Source organism: Hordeum vulgare, chromosome 4H, assembly GCF_904849725.1.
Source record: "Hordeum vulgare subsp. vulgare chromosome 4H, MorexV3_pseudomolecules_assembly, whole genome shotgun sequence".
Classification (NCBI taxonomy): Eukaryota; Viridiplantae; Streptophyta; class Magnoliopsida; order Poales; family Poaceae; genus Hordeum; species Hordeum vulgare.
The window spans coordinates 567,686,419-567,705,816 of NC_058521.1; the positions used below are offsets into that span (position 1 = coordinate 567,686,419).

General features: G+C 43.5%; 2 protein-coding genes across 2 annotated transcripts; both read left to right on the forward strand.

Moving 5' to 3' along the window:
* The first annotated feature begins 3,766 nt into the window (after positions 1–3,766).
* On the forward strand, positions 3,767–4,549 carry LOC123447095. The gene has a single exon (XM_045123665.1). It carries the CDS (start codon positions 3,950–3,952, stop codon positions 4,271–4,273), a length of 324 nt encoding a protein of 107 aa, XP_044979600.1. The 5' UTR covers positions 3,767–3,949; the 3' UTR covers positions 4,274–4,549.
* Positions 4,550–8,227: 3,678 nt separating this feature from the next.
* On the forward strand, positions 8,228–10,090 carry LOC123447096. The gene is made up of 7 exons (XM_045123666.1): positions 8,228–8,525; positions 8,605–8,641; positions 8,724–8,794; positions 9,121–9,215; positions 9,370–9,437; positions 9,521–9,631; positions 9,721–10,090. Exons 1-7 carry the CDS (start codon positions 8,330–8,332, stop codon positions 9,863–9,865), a joined length of 723 nt encoding a protein of 240 aa, XP_044979601.1. The 5' UTR covers positions 8,228–8,329; the 3' UTR covers positions 9,866–10,090.
* Positions 10,091–19,398: the final 9,308 nt, after the last annotated feature.

Below are 19,398 nucleotides of genomic sequence, written 5' to 3' on the forward strand. Positions count from 1 at the left end.
AGTTTGAGCTTTGCTCAGGCTTAGTTGGTATTTCTCACTAGTCCTATAGACTTTGACGCACAAGGTGTTTATGCTGATTTGGATGGAGTTATTCATTTTCTTCGACTACTGGAGGGAATTTGGCTCAAGGTGGAGATAGTTAAATTGTGATCCAAATTCTACCGTATTGGACTAGACGTAGTACAAACGGTGTGGGCCTTTGCGTTGGTACCGACGCGTACTAGTACAACTCGTTTACTTGTCCTCCAAGGACTCTCATGTATTGCCCTTCATATATACTCCATGTAGTCGCACCTAAAGACGGTATGTCGTCTCGTGCTTGTAATACTCCACCCTCATATTGATCGCGCCTTCGTGCGTCCGTGGTTTTCTCCTGCAAGGGTTTCCACGTAAAAATTCGTGTCTCTCATGTCTCATTGATCTCGTTTTATCTAACAATAATAAAATAGTTATTATTATATTTCCTTGTTCAAGATAATCATTTATTATCCATGCTAGAATTGTATTGAATGGAAACTCAAGTACATGTGTGGATACATAGACAACACACTATCCCTAGTATGACTCTAGTAGACTAGCTCGTTGATCAAATATGGTAATGGATTTCCTAGCCATAGACAAGGGTTGTCACTTGATAACGGGATCACATCATTCGGAGAATGATGTGATGGACAAGACCCAAACTATGAACGTAGCATGTGATCGCATCGTTTTATTGCTACTGTTTTTCTGCATGTCAAGTATATGTTCCTATGACCATGAGATCATATAACTCACTGACACTGGAAGAATACCTTGTGTGTATCAAATGTCGCAACGTAAATGGGTGACTATAAAGGTGCTCTACAGGTATCTCCGAAGGTGTCCGTTGAGTTAGGATGGATCAAGACTGGGATTTGTCACTCCATATGACGAAGAGGTATATCGGGGCCCATTCGGTAATACAACATCACAACAAGCCTTGCAAGCAATGTGACTAAAGAGTTAGCCACGGCATTTTGTATTACGAAATGAGTAAAGAGACTTGTCGGCAACGAGATTCAAAATGGTATAGAGATACCGATGATCGAATCTCGGGCAAGTAACATACCGAAGGACAAAGGGAATGTTATACGGGATTAACTGAATCCTTGACATAGAGGTTCAACCGATAAAGATCTTCATAGAATATGTAGGATACAATATGGACATCCAGGTCCCGCTATTGGTTATTGACCGGAGAGTGACTCAGGTCATGTCTGCATAGTTCTCGAACCCGCAGGGTCTGCACACTTAAGGTTCGGTGACTTTTTTGGTATAGTCGAATTATGTATGTTGGTGACCGAATATTGTTTGGACTCCTGATGAGATCCCGGACGTCACAAGAAGTTCCGGAATGGTCCAGAGACGAAGATTGATATATAGGAAGGGTACTTTTGGCTTCCGGAAGGATTTCGGGCATTACCGGTAATGTATCGAAAATGACGAATGGGTTCCGAGGTTCCACCGGGAGGGGCCAACCGCACGGAGAGGGACCAAGTAGACCCAAGGGTGGCGCACCAGCCCCTAGTGGGCTGGGAAGCCGGCCCAAGAGGGCCTACTTCATTCGAAGAGAGAAAGAGAGAGGAGGAGGGCTCCTCCTCCACCAAACTGATTTGGAGGAGGGCTCCTCCCCCTCCGTGCGTCGGCCGAACCCTAGGGCGCCAGCCCTCCCCTCCCTCCTATATATGGTGGAGGGTAGAGAGGCTTTTTGCACCTCAAGCCATGACGCAACCCTCTCTCCCTCCACTACTTCGTGACACCCCATAGGTTATTTCGGTACGACAGGACGAAGCCCTGCCGGAGTAACTCCACCAGCATCGTCGTCAATGCCGTTGTGCTGCCGGAGAATTCAACCATCTCTCTCTCTCTTGCTGGATCAATAAGGCGGAGATCGCCATCGAGCTGTACGTGTGCTGAACGCAGAGGTGTCATCCGTTCGGTGCTAGATCGGGACGGAGTTCGTGGGACGGATTGCGATTTGGATCGCGGAAACGTTCGACTACATCAACTGCGTTTCTTAACGCTTCCCGCTTAGCGATCTACACGGGTATGTGGATCCGATCTCTCCTCGTGTAGATGGTCATCACCATGGATAGATCTTATGTGTGCATAGGAATTTTTTTGTTTCCCATGCAACGTTCCCCAACAATAAATTGCTATCATGATTACACTGAATTTGCCATGATATATTTGAACTACTTTATCTTATATATTTAAAATAAACCTTGACATGTTATAAAGAAGGAAATTAACAAACTAAAGTTGTCATGATGAATTACTAAAATTTTCCATGATCCATGAAATAATTTTGACATGGTTCATAAGTAAAAAAGAAATATGTCATCAGTTATTTTAAAAATGCACGGTGAGTGGCTCAAATTTACCATGAACCATAAAACAAAATTAACATGGCGAATTACTTAAGTTTACCATGATACATGCACTAAAATTTGCCATGGTTCATACAAAAAATGTTTGTCATGTTTAAAATACTAGAATTGTCATGGTCAAAATACTAAAATTGACATGATTTATAAACTAAATTTGTCATGATGAATTACGAAAAGTTGTTATGATCCATGAATTAAATTTGTCGTGGTTAATTACTAAAATTTTCCATGGCAAATTAATAAAAAATATTGTGAAAAGTACTTAAAATACAATGATAGCTTTAAATCTAGAAGAAAAAACTAGATGAAACATGTCATGTCAACTTTATTGTAAACCATACGACAACTTCAGTGTAAAAATGTGCAACTTGTAGCCAAAAAAAATCGTCAAAACATATCAATATGGGATTTGGTTTTAAAGATCTCATCCAGACGGATTTAATGATAAAAATGGTTTTTCAGTTAGATTTTTTGTTTAAGAAATAAAACATTTTTAAGTCTAAAAGTCGGAAAAAAATCGCTGATGTCATATGTTTGATGTGACAAGATGAATGATTATAGAGACATGTGGACCATGATGCCTCGTACCACAAGTGTGGGCGTTATTATTTACGCTTATTTAACACAATACAGACGCAAGCGGTCATATAAACTGACATACACGCATCCCTATGAATGCATACACATATACCTTATCCTATGAGCACCTCAAAAAGACCGAACCGACATATCATTTTGAGATTTACGAAGTTATCGTAGGCGTCTCGTCTTCGACGAGAACGTCTTCTCCCACTGAATGTGGATCGTCGAAAATCCTGAAATAAATAAAAAATAATGCAAACATCAACACTTAAATTCTGATGGATTAGGAATATCACTGTCTCTGTAACCATCCAACCACAAAAATATAAATTTATGTTACAACGCCCATCGTGTTAGGAGTACTTTTCTTTTAGAAAAGGACCCACCAATACAAAAGGTCTACTTAATTACACTTTCAATTATGCTAAGAACACATGTAACTAAGGTACAGCAAAAAGTTGTACGGCCACGTTGCTGCATGGGGGCAGCTTCAAGCACAAGCCCGGCCGGTTCGATCCTACGCGCGCGTCCGTAACTGCACAATATTCGGATTGTCGAGCCGAGCAGCTTGCCTCGGCATCCGATTCCGTGCTCACCAGCTACGAAGGTGAAGAAAGAATCTCCCCTTTGCGGCTTTACATCACAGCCTTTTGGCCACACCAACAGTCGATCAGTGGATAATAATTAATGCACAAATCTGAATATGTTCCTTTACATGATACGGATCGATCGATAGTCAAAAAGGCATGCCGATCAAAAAAGTATAGATATTGGTAAGGTACTCGTGTGCTTGCCTCTCAAGATTGGTCCAGCCAGCCAAACGCAGAATAAAAGAAAGAAAACTCTGCAGAGCACCACGATCACATAGCATAAACCTCTAGACTTTCGGCCCAGAGAGTCTACTTTGCGCTCGGAGCGTGCGCAGTCGAAGCCGGTTGATCGACAGCAGCACAAACATGGGCAGGCCGTCTTCCACGGAGAAGCTGGTGTGCGTGGCCCTGGCGGCGCTGGCCGTGCTGTCGCCGCTGTACATGGACCGGGAGGCCGAGGCGGAGGAGGAGGAGGAGGAGGAGGGCTGGGGCCTGCTGCTGCCGTCGGCGCTGTGGCTGCCGGCGCTGCTGGTGGTGCTCATCCTGGCCATCAACGTGGCGTGCTTCGTGGACCGGAGGGTCGTCAGGTTCGACCCCTACTGGATCCACCGCGTCGGGGGCTCCTCCTGCGGCCTGATGGCCATGCTGCTGCTGCTCGGCTTCGTCCTCAAGTGCAAGGCCTCCTTCTAGGCTCCCTTTTCTTTCATTTCGGATGATGAATCGAAAGCATGGGGCAGCTCCTGCCTGATTGGCTAGTTCTCGTCTCTGCTCCTCTATCTTGACTGAATCGTACGTGTTGTTGAGCGCACCGCTATGCAGTGTATAGTGTTTCTGGTGCTAGCAAAAGGAATTCAGTTATGTCCATGGTTACTGAGAGGTTTGAGCTCTTTCTCACCGTCTGGATTTGTATATATATTTTCGTCTCTTGGCACGAGGCTTGGGAAGGCTTTGCCATGTTGCCTTCTACATGCTTTGATTTGGAACACAATTTTTCATCATTAATTCCTCACTAAAACACATCGCAACTCAGTTTAGAAAAGAAAAGAAAAACAGATCAAAGATAACATTTGGTCAACATGGTTGAGATTTGGTCACCTACAAATTGAATTTGGTCTTGAAGTGTTTACGGTCTAGCTCAAACATTTCTCGGTAACCCACCTGATTTGAGCCATTTGTGATTATGCTGGGTTTTTTTTTTTTTGTCAACAAGAGGATTGTGTTGGATTTGTCAGTCCTACAACTTGATTTCTCGAATAAACTTCTGCCTGTTTTATTGCTTTGATTGATACATCTTTTCTTTTGCGGGAAGATTGATACATCTTTCATCCCTAATTCAAAACAAAACAAAAACTTTCTAACCGAAAAGAATATCACCTTCTGATCTTGTGTAAGAAATCATTTTTCCCACACGCGCAAAAGAAAAGAACTACTCCCTCCATTCCTAAATATACAAAGCAAAATAAAAATCTACACTTTAAAGTATGTTATATACATCCATAGGTAGTTTTTATGAAACTTTTAAAAAAACTTATATTTAGAAATTTAGAAATGAAGGGAGTACTTGGTTATATATTTTTTCTTTTCCATAGCCTGTTCTAAAGTGCAAGATTAACACCATTTATCTATGGAACCTTTATCTATCTGTCGTGTTTCTATCCAACAATAGGGTGATCGCCCATCTAAACAAACATTTTACGATGCTTCTGTGAGTCGCAAATTTGCAGGAAAATCGACTCGGTTGGCCACATAATTGCTTCGCGATTCGGGATCTTGTATATACGATTAGTATTTAATTTATGTTCGTGGGTTGCATGATGGCAGCTTTCTTCAACTCCCCCATCCCACCTCTTATGCATTTCTTCTACTTTAAAATTTAGAACTATTTTATCTTTTGGACCATAATTCAAATTTATATTTTGTTTGCATATTTGTGTTCCTTGTGATGAGGACTTTCAAACATGACCACTCTTGATTACAATTTGACAACATCTAAAATTTTACCATGTTTCAAACAGTAAAACTTGATAGTGGTAATACTGAGTTTGTATCACCTTTCACCAACTTTTACCAAGATCAATTTGCTTTTAGTGTTTTAGGTTTAGGGATTATGACTTTGACTTTAGGGTGCAAGGTTTGAATTTTAGTATTTGAAACTTGTTGAATTGATCATTCGTTTTATCAAGTTTAAATGGTTGAAACTTGGTGCACTTAGGTTTTAGGGCTTAGGGTTTAAGTTTTTGTATTCAAAACTTCTTGAATTTATCCTTCGTGTTTATCAAGTTTTAGTAGTTGAAATCGTATGTTTTTAGAACTTGTGATGACTTATTCAAGAGTAGTTTTGTTTTAGAGTCCTGGTCGCAAGCAACGCATGCCTTGATGTATGGCTAGAGGAGCGACGGCCTAGGGCGCAGCCCTGAAGGGGGCCCATGATATGGTATCTAAATAGAGAAATAATGAAATCACTAATTAGCGAGTACACCTTTCAACGATTACTTTCATCTCTCTAGATTGCGACAAGTGGCATACTACATGCGTGTCACTTGTCGCAACCTGGGAGTTTTTCCTTTTCTCGTAGATCCGTATTTTCAAAACGTTTTAAAATCGTGCGTTCTAATCTTGAACAGTTTTCACTATTGGGTTTCTTGCGTCGAGATCTTTAAAATTAGATACCATGTTGATAGGTTTTTTCCCTTTCCGAGATGCACAGCCATGCCTCTCGTGGCAGCAAAATCGTGCCTCTCGCGGAAGCAAAACCGTGCCTCTCGCGGAAAAAAGAAAGAGAGTAGTAAACACGTTTTTTCCTTCCCGAGAGGCACGACCGTGCCTCTCGCGATAGCAAAATCATGCCTCTCGTGGAAGCAAAACCATGCCTCTCGCGGAAAAAAGAGAGAGAGAGAGAGAGCACAAAACGTGTTTTTTCACCTTTCCGAGAGGCACGACTGTACGTATCGCAATAGCCAAACCGTGCCTTTCGCGAAAAGAAAAGTGAGCAGAAAACGAGTTTTTTTCTTTTCGATAGGGCACGGCCGTGCCTCTCGCATAGCAAAACCGTGCTTCACGTGGAAAAAAGAAAGAGCAGAAAATGTGTTTTTCCCCCTTTCCAAGAGGCACGACCGTGCCTCTCGCGATAGCAAAACCGTACCTCTCGCGGAAGCAAAATCGTGCCTCTCGCGGAAAAAAAGAAAGCAGAAAACGCGTTTTTTCTCTTTCCGAGAGGCACGGTCGTGCAAAAAAACCCAGAAAAAACCACTCTAAAAAGTTGAAAACACGTGCGAAAAAATTAAAAAAACAAAACACGAAAGGAACGCTTAGAACGCGACACGTGACGGCGGCTGAGAACGCGCCAATTGGCGGCAGCGATCGCTGGGAGGCTTCCGAAGAAGCGCTCGCTAACTAGTTGCTCCCAAGCAAGGAACAACATGATGGGCTGACCCAATCGGGGAGCTGGCGCATAGCAGATCCAGATCGGAGCAGCACGAACGGAGCAGCAGAGCAGACGAGCAACTCCTTCACCCGCAGCACGCCTCGCGCTCCAGGCTGCACAGCCGCCACGTCCTGTAGGTTGTCGCCCCGCCGCGCGCCAGCCGCTCCCGCGCCCGCCGTCGATCCACGCCCCACACATGCATCTGGAGTCGAGCGCCGCCGCACGCACGCACGCACGCACGCCGTCCACGCCCAGGCCACGCCGGAGCCCAGAGCTAGGCCGCCTCCCACGCATCCGCCACCCGCAACCGACACACGCCGCCTGCCATCTATTGCCCGCCGCGATGAGCTCCCCCTCACGAGCGACGCCACAGGAAGAAGAGGTCCCGCCGCCGCCCGATCTGCACGGGCTTCGCCCAACGGAGCCCACCGGCGGCAGCGATGGGAGGGGAGTGAGGAGGGGGCATGGTAGAAGGGGGCCTCAGCCGCCAAGTAGATTAATATTTGCTTGCCTACAAAGTACTCCCTCCGTTTCTAAATATATGTCTTTTAAAAAATTCGAATACAAACTACATACGGATATATTAGACATATTTTAAAATATATATTTACTTATTTTGATTTATATGTAGTTCATGATAGAATCTCTTTAAAAAACTTATATTTAGGAACGAAAAAAATAGATTAGTATTATTCCTCCAATAATACGTGGGATGACGGATCCTCGCACCCTACTAATTATGTTAAGGTGGGAGAAAGTTTATGGGTTGTCCATGTCCTAAATAAACAAACAGTAATGCTAGGGATACAAAAGGTTACAGGGGATTTACATATTGGTTAGTTTTGATTAGAGATTAAGGAGGTGGAAGGACTCACCTTGATGAAAATCAAAAGGGTGGTTAGTTAGCATCAAAGAATCCTAGTCAGTCCGTAATTGTCTGTAATCTTTAATACGTTTAGCATTTTTGATAAACAAAAACCTTCGCTCTCGGTTTCGTGGCACAGGTTTATCATCCCCGCCCATGCTTTTTCGGACGACGTCGCGCTCATGCCAATGCCACAACCAGCGATGGCAGTGCCGGTGACAAGGCTGAGCCCACGTACAAGGAGAGCGGCGACCAGTCAGTCCCTGCCTCCCGGTGGCACCGGATAGCCCACGTAACGTGCAACATCACCGAGCGCGTCGACCTGTTGCCCGACCCCGAACCCAAAGGATTTGTTCCTAGGCTCGGCAGCCCCCCGCCCGTGCCGTGGCCACGACGAGCTACCCACAGCCGCATCCCCCCTCCTCAGTTCCTCGCCGAGACCTCCCTCCCCCCAAAAATGCCCTCCGCCTCGCTCCTCCCCGCCACCTCCGCCGGGGCGCAGCCCTGCCCCTCCCTAGCGCCGCCCCGCGTCCGGCGCCGATGCTGCCGCGTCACGGCCGCCTCCGCCCCGTCGCCTGCCGTCGGCCTCGGCCTCGGCCGCCGCGCCGTCTCCCTTGCCGGCGCCGCCGCCTGGCTCGCCACCACCGCCGGCAGTAAGCATCCTACAGTGTGTTTTGCGCGTAGCTGTGTGCGATGTGAGTGACCAAATTCGCCGTGTCACGGATGTTGCAGGGGCAGAAGCCAGTCCGTTCGACAACTACGTCAAGAAGTACTGATCCCCTGTCTCCATTTGGTTTGCATTGACACCACCTTGTGGCTTCGTGCTGACGATCTTCAGTTGCTGCTGCTAGGAAGAAGCTGGAGCCATTGGAGACGTACGTCCCGGCTGTGCTGCTGACCCAAGACCAGTTCAGGGACCTAGGTGAGGCTGATTTGCGGTCGATAAATTTTGTACCCAAAGCACTGACTTGATCGGCACACTGGCTGTCCTGATTGATCATGTGCAAGAAACTTAGTCCAATTGCAAGTGCCCGACTGTTTGAGCAACCATTAGCAGCTGGGTTCTTCATCTGCAATCGTCCTGAATCAGTGTGAAACGTACAGTTTTGTTCAGAATTCAGTTATTATGCGTTTCTTCCAACGGAAATGGTCCTTTCAAACAAGCAACATACAATTGCTACAACTCAATTATCTTAGATTCTACCTTTGTCAGATGTTTTTAACCTTTATATGCTTCATTCACTACAGAGAAATCCTTGGAATTCGAGAAGCCAAGGTTTGATGAGAGTAGATCATTGCTTCGTTCTGGTCCAGCATCATCCCTACGTATCAATATTCGAGCAGTAAGTCAATGATTTGGCAAACATTACTTCTCATGCTTGGTGCCCTAGGTTTTTAAATTATTCCCAGGCCGTAGTATTATAGTTATAGAATATCCATATGATTCCTTTATTTCTAACTATGCATACTGAAACTGCGTGGCTAAACTTAATGCAGGTGGCACAATATGCTTCCAGTAATGGCCAAGGCAAAGCTGCCTCTGATGCAGTGGATGAATGCTTACGGTGAATGGCACCCCTTTTACAATTATAAACTTGTCTGCCGAATGAATTGCAGCTTATGAGCGGTCATGCCTGCTGTTTCCTAGAGCACTGGAAGATCTCGACTCGCTGCTACTGAAGGCTACACGGAAAGACTCGTCAGCATCTGTTGAAGTCATGAGAACCAAAATCGCTGTAGCCCTTGGAGCACTAGACAAGTAGAGTATTATCAAATGCAAAATCTTTATCCATCTTGACATCAAAAAGGAATCGACACTCATACTTGTCTATGCTCATGTCATTTCAGCCTCCTGCAAACCGTGCCTTCAGCCGTTATGGACAAAGGAAAGGCGATTGCTGATGCATACAGGACGCCTACAGATAATTATTATGAAGAGGGTAATGGCGCAGAGTTGGATCCCAGTCTGAAACAGCTACAGGACATTCTTTAGTGCTGAATCTTGTTCAGGTTAACACATCTTGTGTTGTTAAGGTCCTTCAGTATGATTGTATTGCAAAGTACTCCCTCTGTAAACAACTATAAGAGTGTTTAGATCACTATTTTAATGATCTAAACGCTCTTATATTTCTTTTTGGAGGAAGTAGAACCAAGTTCGCGGCAGAATACGTACCTGCGACCGTACTTCTAGAATATAGTACTATTACTTTTCATTGTACTCCCTCCGTTTCTAAATATAAGTCTTTTTCGAAATTTCACTGATGAACTACGTATCAAGCAAAATGAGTGAATCTACTCTAAAATATGTCTATATACATCCGTATGTAGTCTTCTACTGAAACCTTTAAAAATATTTATATTTAGAAACAGAGGGAGTAGTAAACTGTACATCAGACCACTGTTTTTACTAATGTTTTATACCTGACTGTCTGTACAAGACAAATTAAAGGGACGTTTGAGCACAATCCTAATTCCGACGAACTGTATACGCTCCTAGTCTGAAACCTGGAACCATCTTTCAAATATTGAAACGTACAGATGACACTGCACGACAGTTCACTAGTGATCTGCACTCTGCTGTAACTTGCACTCTCAAATTCCAAGCATTTACTTGAAATGGACAACACCTAAGTGGATCTCAGAAGAAGGTACATGCCATAGGGTCAACTAAAAACTCTGGTCAACAGTTAATTTACAAGACCATATATATCGGCAGCAGTAGATAATCGCGCGGTTTGACTAACAGATCAATCAAAGGCCCCGTTTGGATCCCACTGCTAGAGCTAGTTTGAGCTAGTTTGAGCTGAACTAGCTCCCAAAGTATCCAAACACATGGGCTTTCATCAAAAAAACTAGCCCTGAGAAGAGGTGCTAATTGGATCTAGTTGGGGATGGACAGCTAAAAATAATAATATTTTGACCGCATCAGATCCTTTCCTCGCCCCGCCCGCCGCGCGCGCCCAGCCCGCCCCGCTCGCCCCGCCCGACCGCCCTCGCCCCGCCGGCCTTGCTCGCCCCGCCCGGCCACGCTCGCCCGCGCTCTCCCCGCCCTGCCGTGCTCGTCCCGCCCCGCCGCGCTCGTCCCGCCGGCCGCGCTCGCCCCGCTCCACCGCGCTCGCCCCGCTCCGCCCCGCTCCGCCGCGCTCGCCCCGCCCGCCCCGCTCGGCCGCGCTAGCCCCGCCCGCCGCGCGCGCCCCGCTCGGCCGCCCTCGCCCCGCCCGGCCGCCCTCACGGCCTTGCTCGCCCCGCCTGGCCGCCCTCGCCCCGCCGGCCTTGCTCGCCCCGCCCGGCCTTGCTCGCCCCGCCCGGCCGCGCTCGCCCCGCCGGCCGCGCTCTCCCCGCCCCGCCGCGCTCTCCCCGCCCGGCCGCGCTCGTCCCGCTCCGCCGCGCTCGCCCCGCGCGGCCGCGCTCGCCCCCGCTCGGCCTGCTCGCCACCGCCGGCCGCACCAGGCCTACACAAAAGCTGGGCACAACAAATCCTGGTTAAAAGATACACATGATTGAAAAAATGCATTTATTGTCAAACTAACCTTTGCATCCAAACACCACCAAAGGCTAGAGTTAGTTCATGGTTAGACTAAAGTTAGAAACTAACTCTAACCTCTAGCCAAGTTAGAGTATCCAAACAGGGCCAAAGTAGTAAACATGAAAAGTCCCACTGTCGATTGCGTCAACACATAAACATTTTCCAAGTTAAGCACACATTAACAAACAGAGAAACCATGAGCAGGGGACATAGAATCCATGAGTAGTCACATGAGTCAGAAGGAAGAACCACCGGTCTGTTGTCTGTCGCATCGATGTGCTTGGGGAAGGCGCATGGACAGTACGTTGTGATGCTGCGGTGTCCTCGGTCGGAGAACGGCGCCAGTGCCTCCACAGCCGCACGTTTCATGTCAACGGCGATGACGCAGGCCTTGTCGTCTTCGTCGTTCACCCTGGCCATCATGTAAACGAAATCATCATCCTGCGTGCTCAAGGTTGGCCGTAGAAAGCAAGCTTCTTCTTCAGTTCCAGCTGCTTGGTCTTGTCGTTCCAATGTACGATAGCGAGCATCAACCGAGATGGCGGTAACATCGATTGTATATTGCCGGCGCCAGTCGTCCCAAGACACCATCCTGATAAACGTGGTGGCTACCCAGCCGTCATCGCTCCAACCATCGCCGCCCTAGATGTCGATGTCGACGAGCTTGATCAGGCCGCCGCAGCAGGTGACATTGCGGATGTTCTCGGGGAAACGTGCGCACTAGAAAATGCCAACATCGTCGTCGGTGGTGCAAACCCTTGGCTTGGGCAATACGATGTAGTGGATCACGGGGCGCTCGTCGAGACCTCCTAAGGGTGTGTTTGGTAGCGTGCATCAAGTGTGCATGAAGGCAGCCGTTTCTTTCTCAACTCACTTTTGTCTGTTTGGTAGGTTGTATGAGCTCTACTCAGCATGGTTCATCTAATGCAAAAAGGACCCATAGCATGGCTTCCGAGCGAACGGACGAGCAGGCGTTCGCTGCTTAGCCTGGCTCCTAAGGCCCATCCCACCTGTTCCTTCCTCGACCCACCAGGCCCGAACGACTTCTTCAACCCTTCGAAAAAATTGACCTAATCCCAACCTCTCATCCCTCTCCCTGCTCCCGCGATGCGTCACCGCACCAACGCGAATCCCTCTCGCCGTTTACCTTGCATGTTCCTGCAACGCGCAACCGCCCTACTCGTCCCCGTCCGCCGCCTCCCCTGCACTCCCCTGGCCGCGCCGCCTCCCTGCTTGCCCCGGTCGCGCCGCGGTTCCTGCTCGCCCCCAGCCGCACCGCCTCCCTGCTCGGCCCCAGCCGCGACGCGGTTCCTGCTCGGCCCCGACCGAGTCAGAGGTAGCTCCGCGGCCGTCCTCTCTTTCCTGCATATTTCTCCTCCCACACCCCTCCTCTTTCCTCCGATCTTCTTCCCTCTCATCTCCTGTGTTCACTCACCAACCAGCAGCTATCTATGCCAAATATATATGTTTAGAATTAATGTAGTGTATTTAACCTCTGTAGATTTGTACAATGAATGTATACTAATGCTAGATTGTGTAAAATGAGTAGTAAGTTTCCTATTTTGTGCATTACTTTGGTGGTAGAGGATGTTTTTTTGCGTGTTATGCCGAGCAAGTGTTTGTTTATATTGTCATAGATGGATGAATTGACAAGAAAGTGAAGGCAATTAATTGTGAGGGGAGCCCGTCTAGTAGCTGGATTATATGCTTACATGATGTTTATGTTTAGAGCCTGGGAACAAATACCCAGGATTAATGTGGGCAGCATGGTCGATCGTGCCATATCTAGAGAATCAAATTTGAGATACATATATCACTCTAGCGACATAAATTTCTCAAAACAGCTAAGAATGAGAAAAGCTCCTTTCTTCCGTTTATGTGCTTTGTTTAGAGAGAGAAAATTGTTGTTGGATAGCATCCATACTTTCATTGAGAAACAAGTAGCCATGTTTTTCCTAGTAGTGGGCCATAACCAAAGGTATAGGACATTACAACCGATATTTAAAAGATCTACCGAAGTCATTAGTAGGTATTTTAAGGCAGTGTTTTATGCTGTTGGGGAGTTGAGAGATGAGATGATTCGGCCTCCCTCCAACCAATGCCATCCTAAAATACAACAAAGCAGCCGCTTCAATCCATATTTCAAGGTAATTTTTTTTAAATAAAGACAAACAATTAATGGGACTTGTGAATAACAACGATTTGTCTTTATTAATTAGGATTGTGTTGGGGCAATTGATGAGACCCGTGTGCTTGCTAGAGTACCAAAAAGGATTTCAGCTGCCTTTAGAGGTAGAAAAGTGGGGACTACCCAAAATGTCATGGCCGCGGTAGACTTTGATTTAAAGTTTACCTATGTGCAAGTTTCCTCACTAACTCCCGTGGATGTGTAGTTTTTCTTGCAAGCATCTCGTCCAAATCATCTCTGCTAGTGAGATTGTGCAATTTTAGCACCCCATCTATATGAAAATTTGTAGTACCCATTTGGATGTGCAGTTTTTACCATCCAACTATCCCTGTCAGTGAGATGTGAAACTTCGTCTGTTACCCCGGCCAGCTGCCTAACAGCTGCCCTGACCAACTTCCTAACATTAATGTGCAACTTTCCTCAGTAACTCCTGTAGATGTGTAGTTTTTCTTGTTAGCACCCCGTCCAAACCATCCCTCGTAGTGAGAGTATGCAATAGCACCCCGTTTATATGCAAATTTGCAGTACCCTCGTAGATGTGCAGTTTTTATCATCCAACTATCCATGCTAGTGAGATGTTCAACTTCATCTGTTGCCCCGGCCAACTGCCTAGCAGTGGTTCTGCAACTTCGGATGCTGCCCCAGCCAACTTCATAACAGTAATGTGAACTTTCCTCAGTAACTCCCGTGGATGTGTACTTTTTCTTGCTAGCACCCCATTCAAACCACCCCTACTAGTGAGATTGTGTAATTTTAGCACCCCATCTATATGCAAATTTGCAGTACCTTCGTGGACGTGCATTTTTTACCATCCAACTATTCCTGCTAGTGAGATGTGCAACTTTGTCTATTGCCCCGGCCAACAATTTAGCACACTATGTGCAACTCTGTCTATTCTCCTCGTCAACTGAAACTATCGACTACTAGGCAGTTGGCTGGAAGAACAGACTAAGTTGCACAAACCACTGGTAGGGTTGGTAGGGTCGGGTGTACAACAATAAAAAACTAAACACCCACAAGTAGGAAGGGGGGGTTTGCGCATCAACTGCTAGGAGGTTGGTGGGGGAGAAGATTACTTACAAATAAAAAAATTGGTTGTCATGGTTGCTGAGTTTCATCCTCATAGAAAGTTGGATCATACAACTCTAAAATTTATTTTAGAAAATGGTTGCATCATGCAGTACTAAAATTGCACCATGTAGTAATAGAGTTGCATAATATATCACCAAAGTTGACATCGAAAAATAATTATGGGAACATACTCATGGAGGATCTAGTTTTGAAGATCTTGTCGCGAGAGTTCCAACAGTGAAAACGAATTTGAATTTCGATGTGCAGTCTAAAAGATGTGATTTAAAAAAAAACATGAAAAATAAATGTATCCTTTCCTTAATGAAGTAAATAGTATGAACGCATATAATTCTAACAACTACATGCGTTAGGAGACAAGAAAAACTACACACGCATGTATGTGAGAGACCGCTCCGTTTAATCAAATAGTGGATACACATTTCATAGATTTTAGGTACAAAATGTCAGGCACTTGCTTTGCTCAGACTATCCATAGTGGGAGTAAGTTCAGCAATAACATCAAGTCAAAGTCTTCAGATTGACTTATGTGACAATGATTTAATAAGGAAAAAGATGAATTAAGGAAAAAGATGAATTGAATAGCATAGGTAGGTACTCATATTATGAGTAACATCATACATATCAAAATAAAATGAGTCTATAAACTAATAAATAAAGTGTTGCATTACAACACATATATGTCATTCCCCACTGTAAAGATAGTAACATAAATGAGTAACATATGCATGTTTCTAGTCAAAGTTACTTTCCACTATAAGTAGTCTCATGGATCGTGCTAAAAAAGGTTTGTGGTCAGTTGGTTCGATCGGCTCCCCGTTTGACGGGCCGATGTTGACCCTTGACCAGGTTCATGTTGACCGTTGGCTTTTTAGAAAAAGTTCAAAAAAATGAATTGAAAAGGTTTAGATTTTGAAAAAAAAAGGTTTCCAAATCTTGAAAAAGTTAACAAATTCAAAAAACAATCATGGACATGAAAAGGTTCACAAATTTGAAAAATAATTACAAAAACTAAGAAAAATGATAGATTGTGACAAAAGTTGAAGAGATTGAATTTTTTATCGGATCTTTTTAAAAAATCTCAAAATTGAAAAAGATTCATGGATTTCGAAAAATTTCACGAATTTGAAAATGTTGATCAATTTTGACCAAAATACAGATTCAAAAAATCACGTATTTAAAAAATAAGTTCATGTATTTGAGGAAAAAATAACATAATTTTGAAAAAAGTTCACAAATTTAAGGAAACTGTTCACTAAAATTGAAGAAAAATTCAAAACTTGAGAGAAGTTCACAAAAAAGGTACGAATTAGAAGAAACTTTTGAATTTTTTAAGTTATGTATTTGAAAAATAAATAAACTGAACAAAAACAAGGTTTTGAGCAAAAGCTTCTGAAAATCGGATTGGAAGCTTCCCAAAACCAGCAATTAAATATATTAGGTAATTTTTGAATGGGTCGGCCGATAGACAATTTATCGGGAGTGGGGGTGCGCCAAGTTGTGGAAACGTCTATAAACGACGCTAAAGACGCTGAGTAGGAATCAGATGCATTGTTCAGCTATAAGAAAGCACAACCACGGTTGCTCGCTGCGTGCTACAGGTTAGATCGATCGGCTGGTTTTCTACATTGTTTTTTTTAATCATTTTTTCTCTTTGGTTTTATTTGTTTTTCTCTGGGTTTCTTCTCCATTCCACTTTGATTTTTCATAGGTTTTGCCTCTCTTTATTACACTTCTGTTTTCTTAGTTTATTTCTTGGTTTTATTGCCTTTTTGTTTCTTTATCGTACTTTTATCGCTTTTAGTTTTTAACACATGTCTACCTTTTCTAAGTATACAATGTATTTTAGCACACTAGAATAATTTATCCGATACACATTAGACATTTTCTAAATTTATCATGTACATTTTTTCAAATACATATCTTTGAACAGTTTTCAAATACACGGAACAATTTCCAAGTACATGTTGTACATTGTTGTATGGCAATAAACCATTTTTAACTTCACAATAGTATATTATATAGTTTTTGAACAATGCTTAACCACGACATCATATTGACTCCATGTGACAGTAGGCCCACCAACCTAAACATACATATCAAACACCACAAAATTCATTAAGATCGGACCTTTTTTGGCTACCTCTCCGCTCATCGATCATATGCCGTGAAGATTGGACCTCCCTTCATACATCCTCCTCCTGGAAGATGGTGTTTCACCATATTGTATTCAAAGAAAGATTTATATTATAAGATATGTAGCCTTGTAGCTAGATCTACCCTTTTAAGTTTGATTTTTCACCTAAAGTACTGACAACAATAGAAAACATGAACTGGCCACTGACACTAGATTAATATGTTAGTTCATGAATATAATATAAAATTGTGCAAAATTATATGTAAATAATGTGAATATAGCATGAATATTTTAAAAATTGTAGATACATTATGAGCTTAGATTTTAAAAAGAGGTACCAGACCTAATAAGCTTGCTTTGTACTTGCTCTAACATTGAAACACATTGATTCACGAAAAAGATCATGAGTTTAGATTTGGTTACGGTATTTGGCTATTGGCTCAACCAAATATGACTTTTTTGCCATTTGGTAGATAAAGTTGAGTTGTTCCTAAAAAGGTACCAAAAATATTGACTTTGTTTTTGAAAAATGTATACAAAACTGAAAATGATGTATGACTCTGAGGGGCGGAGACAGGGGGACGAGCAGCCCCAACGATCGACGAAACCTGAAGTGTCTAGTATATATTTCATTGATATGCGTAAGTATGTATGTATTTGACCCCTTTTATCAATGGCTATATCCAAATCCCTCCTTCGTCACTGATGACTCTTCTTCATCATCTTCTTATTATTATTATTTCGCATGAACTCGTCAAAACCCCAATCTCTCTTTATCTCGGGCTAACTATGGATCGTAACACATCACACGTTTCAGATTCCGATGAGCCGCTCTATTGTGGACCAAAATGACTCAGGCTCCAATCGCATCTATGAGTGTTGATGTCTTAAGTGCAACCTTCTTTCATTCGTCAGTAAAATCCTTCTTGCCATAAGAGCATGATTAATAGTATAGCCAGCTGCTGGCTATAAGACATTGTCATGTTATTTATAGCTAATCTTATAGCTAACATGTAAAATAGTTGGTTATAAAAGTGTACTATTTTTTACTGTACGACCCATCTTTCACTCTCACAAAGTGCCTAGGACACGTTCTAGAGATGACTCTTAATTAAGAGCACACTTACCTTCTCTCTCCTTTTCTCTTCCTTTCAACTAAATATAAATATTTTTTTATTCTCTTATAGCCAGCTGATTCAGCTCTATCGTACTTGCTCTAAGAGGGTGTTTGGATACGTTTTAGTCCCATGACTAAAATTAATGAGACTAAAACTTGCTAGCCTCACCCATGTTTGGATCCAAATACTAAAGAGACTAAAATCAAGTTAATGAGCATTTATTATCCTCCAAACCTCCAATCTAGAACTTGACTGAGGAGTTAAATAAGGAGAGAGTGGACTAATGCACATTTTAGTAGGGGTACCCCTGACTAAAAGATTTTAGCCTCAAGACTAGTTTTAGCATCTCTTTAGTCAGGGGTGCTTGGAACTTTAGCCTCTTAAAAAAATTAATTTTAGTCTTTTGGATCCAAGCACCCTGTAAGTAACGATGAAATTGCCTCTGCAGCTTAATAGTAGAGAGTGGTTGTGCGCCGCTTACTGTTATTGGAGCCGATGACCCGCCCATACGGGAAACGAGGGGGATGAAACAAAGACGGAGAGAAGCAATTCATGAGGGAGACAACGGGTTCAGGAGATTTAAGTCACCATCATCGCTACTGCTAGTTTCACACATCTAATTCGCCACCGCCCTTGGTGTCGAGAACTAAGCCTGATGTTGTCCTCCCGCGAGAGCTGGATTTGCCCTATCACTAGATTCTGTGTCCACCCGTGCCTATAGTTTTGATCTCCCATCATCTTCGGTGGTGTTTCTTTACCTAGGAACTAGACTAAAAAGTCTCTTTTAGTCCCTAGGTAAAGAAACAGGAGGGACTTTTCCTTAAAGGACTTGAAAAAGTCTTTATTGGAGGGACTTTTTTCTTTAGTTCCTGGGACTAAAAAAAAAGTCTAGTCCCTTGAAAAGAAACACCACCTTCATACATGCACGCTTGTGTACTATACCAAACAAGTTTTTGCATCCGTTGGACCTGTTTGTGGATATTGCGGATAACCAAACGTGTCCAATTGCTATTTTCTTGTCTATATTTGCGGGTAGTTGTTCAATCCTAGTAGTAGTGGTACTTACCATTTTCCTCCGTGTATGGATTGAGATTATAATCTCTTTGTCTCAAAATAAATGTCTTAATTTTAGCATAATTTTAAAAAAATCATTTTGACTCATAGGTGTAGTGCACATATTGCTGAAATACACATTTCAAAAGGTTAAAAATGAAGAAAAAATCAAGCTTGTACAACCGAACATTACGTTCGTGCACAAAGTTTCGGTGAAAATGACATTTTTATGGCTTGTGTACAAAAGACAATTTTTGATGCTTGATTATAGATATTCATGAGATTTTTTAATATATTTTTATACATGCAACAAAAAATGTAATTTCTTCCCTAAATTTTGTGTGCGGACATAGAATGTTCGTATGTACACGCGAAATTATTGTTTAATATTTTTTATCATTTTTAAATATATATT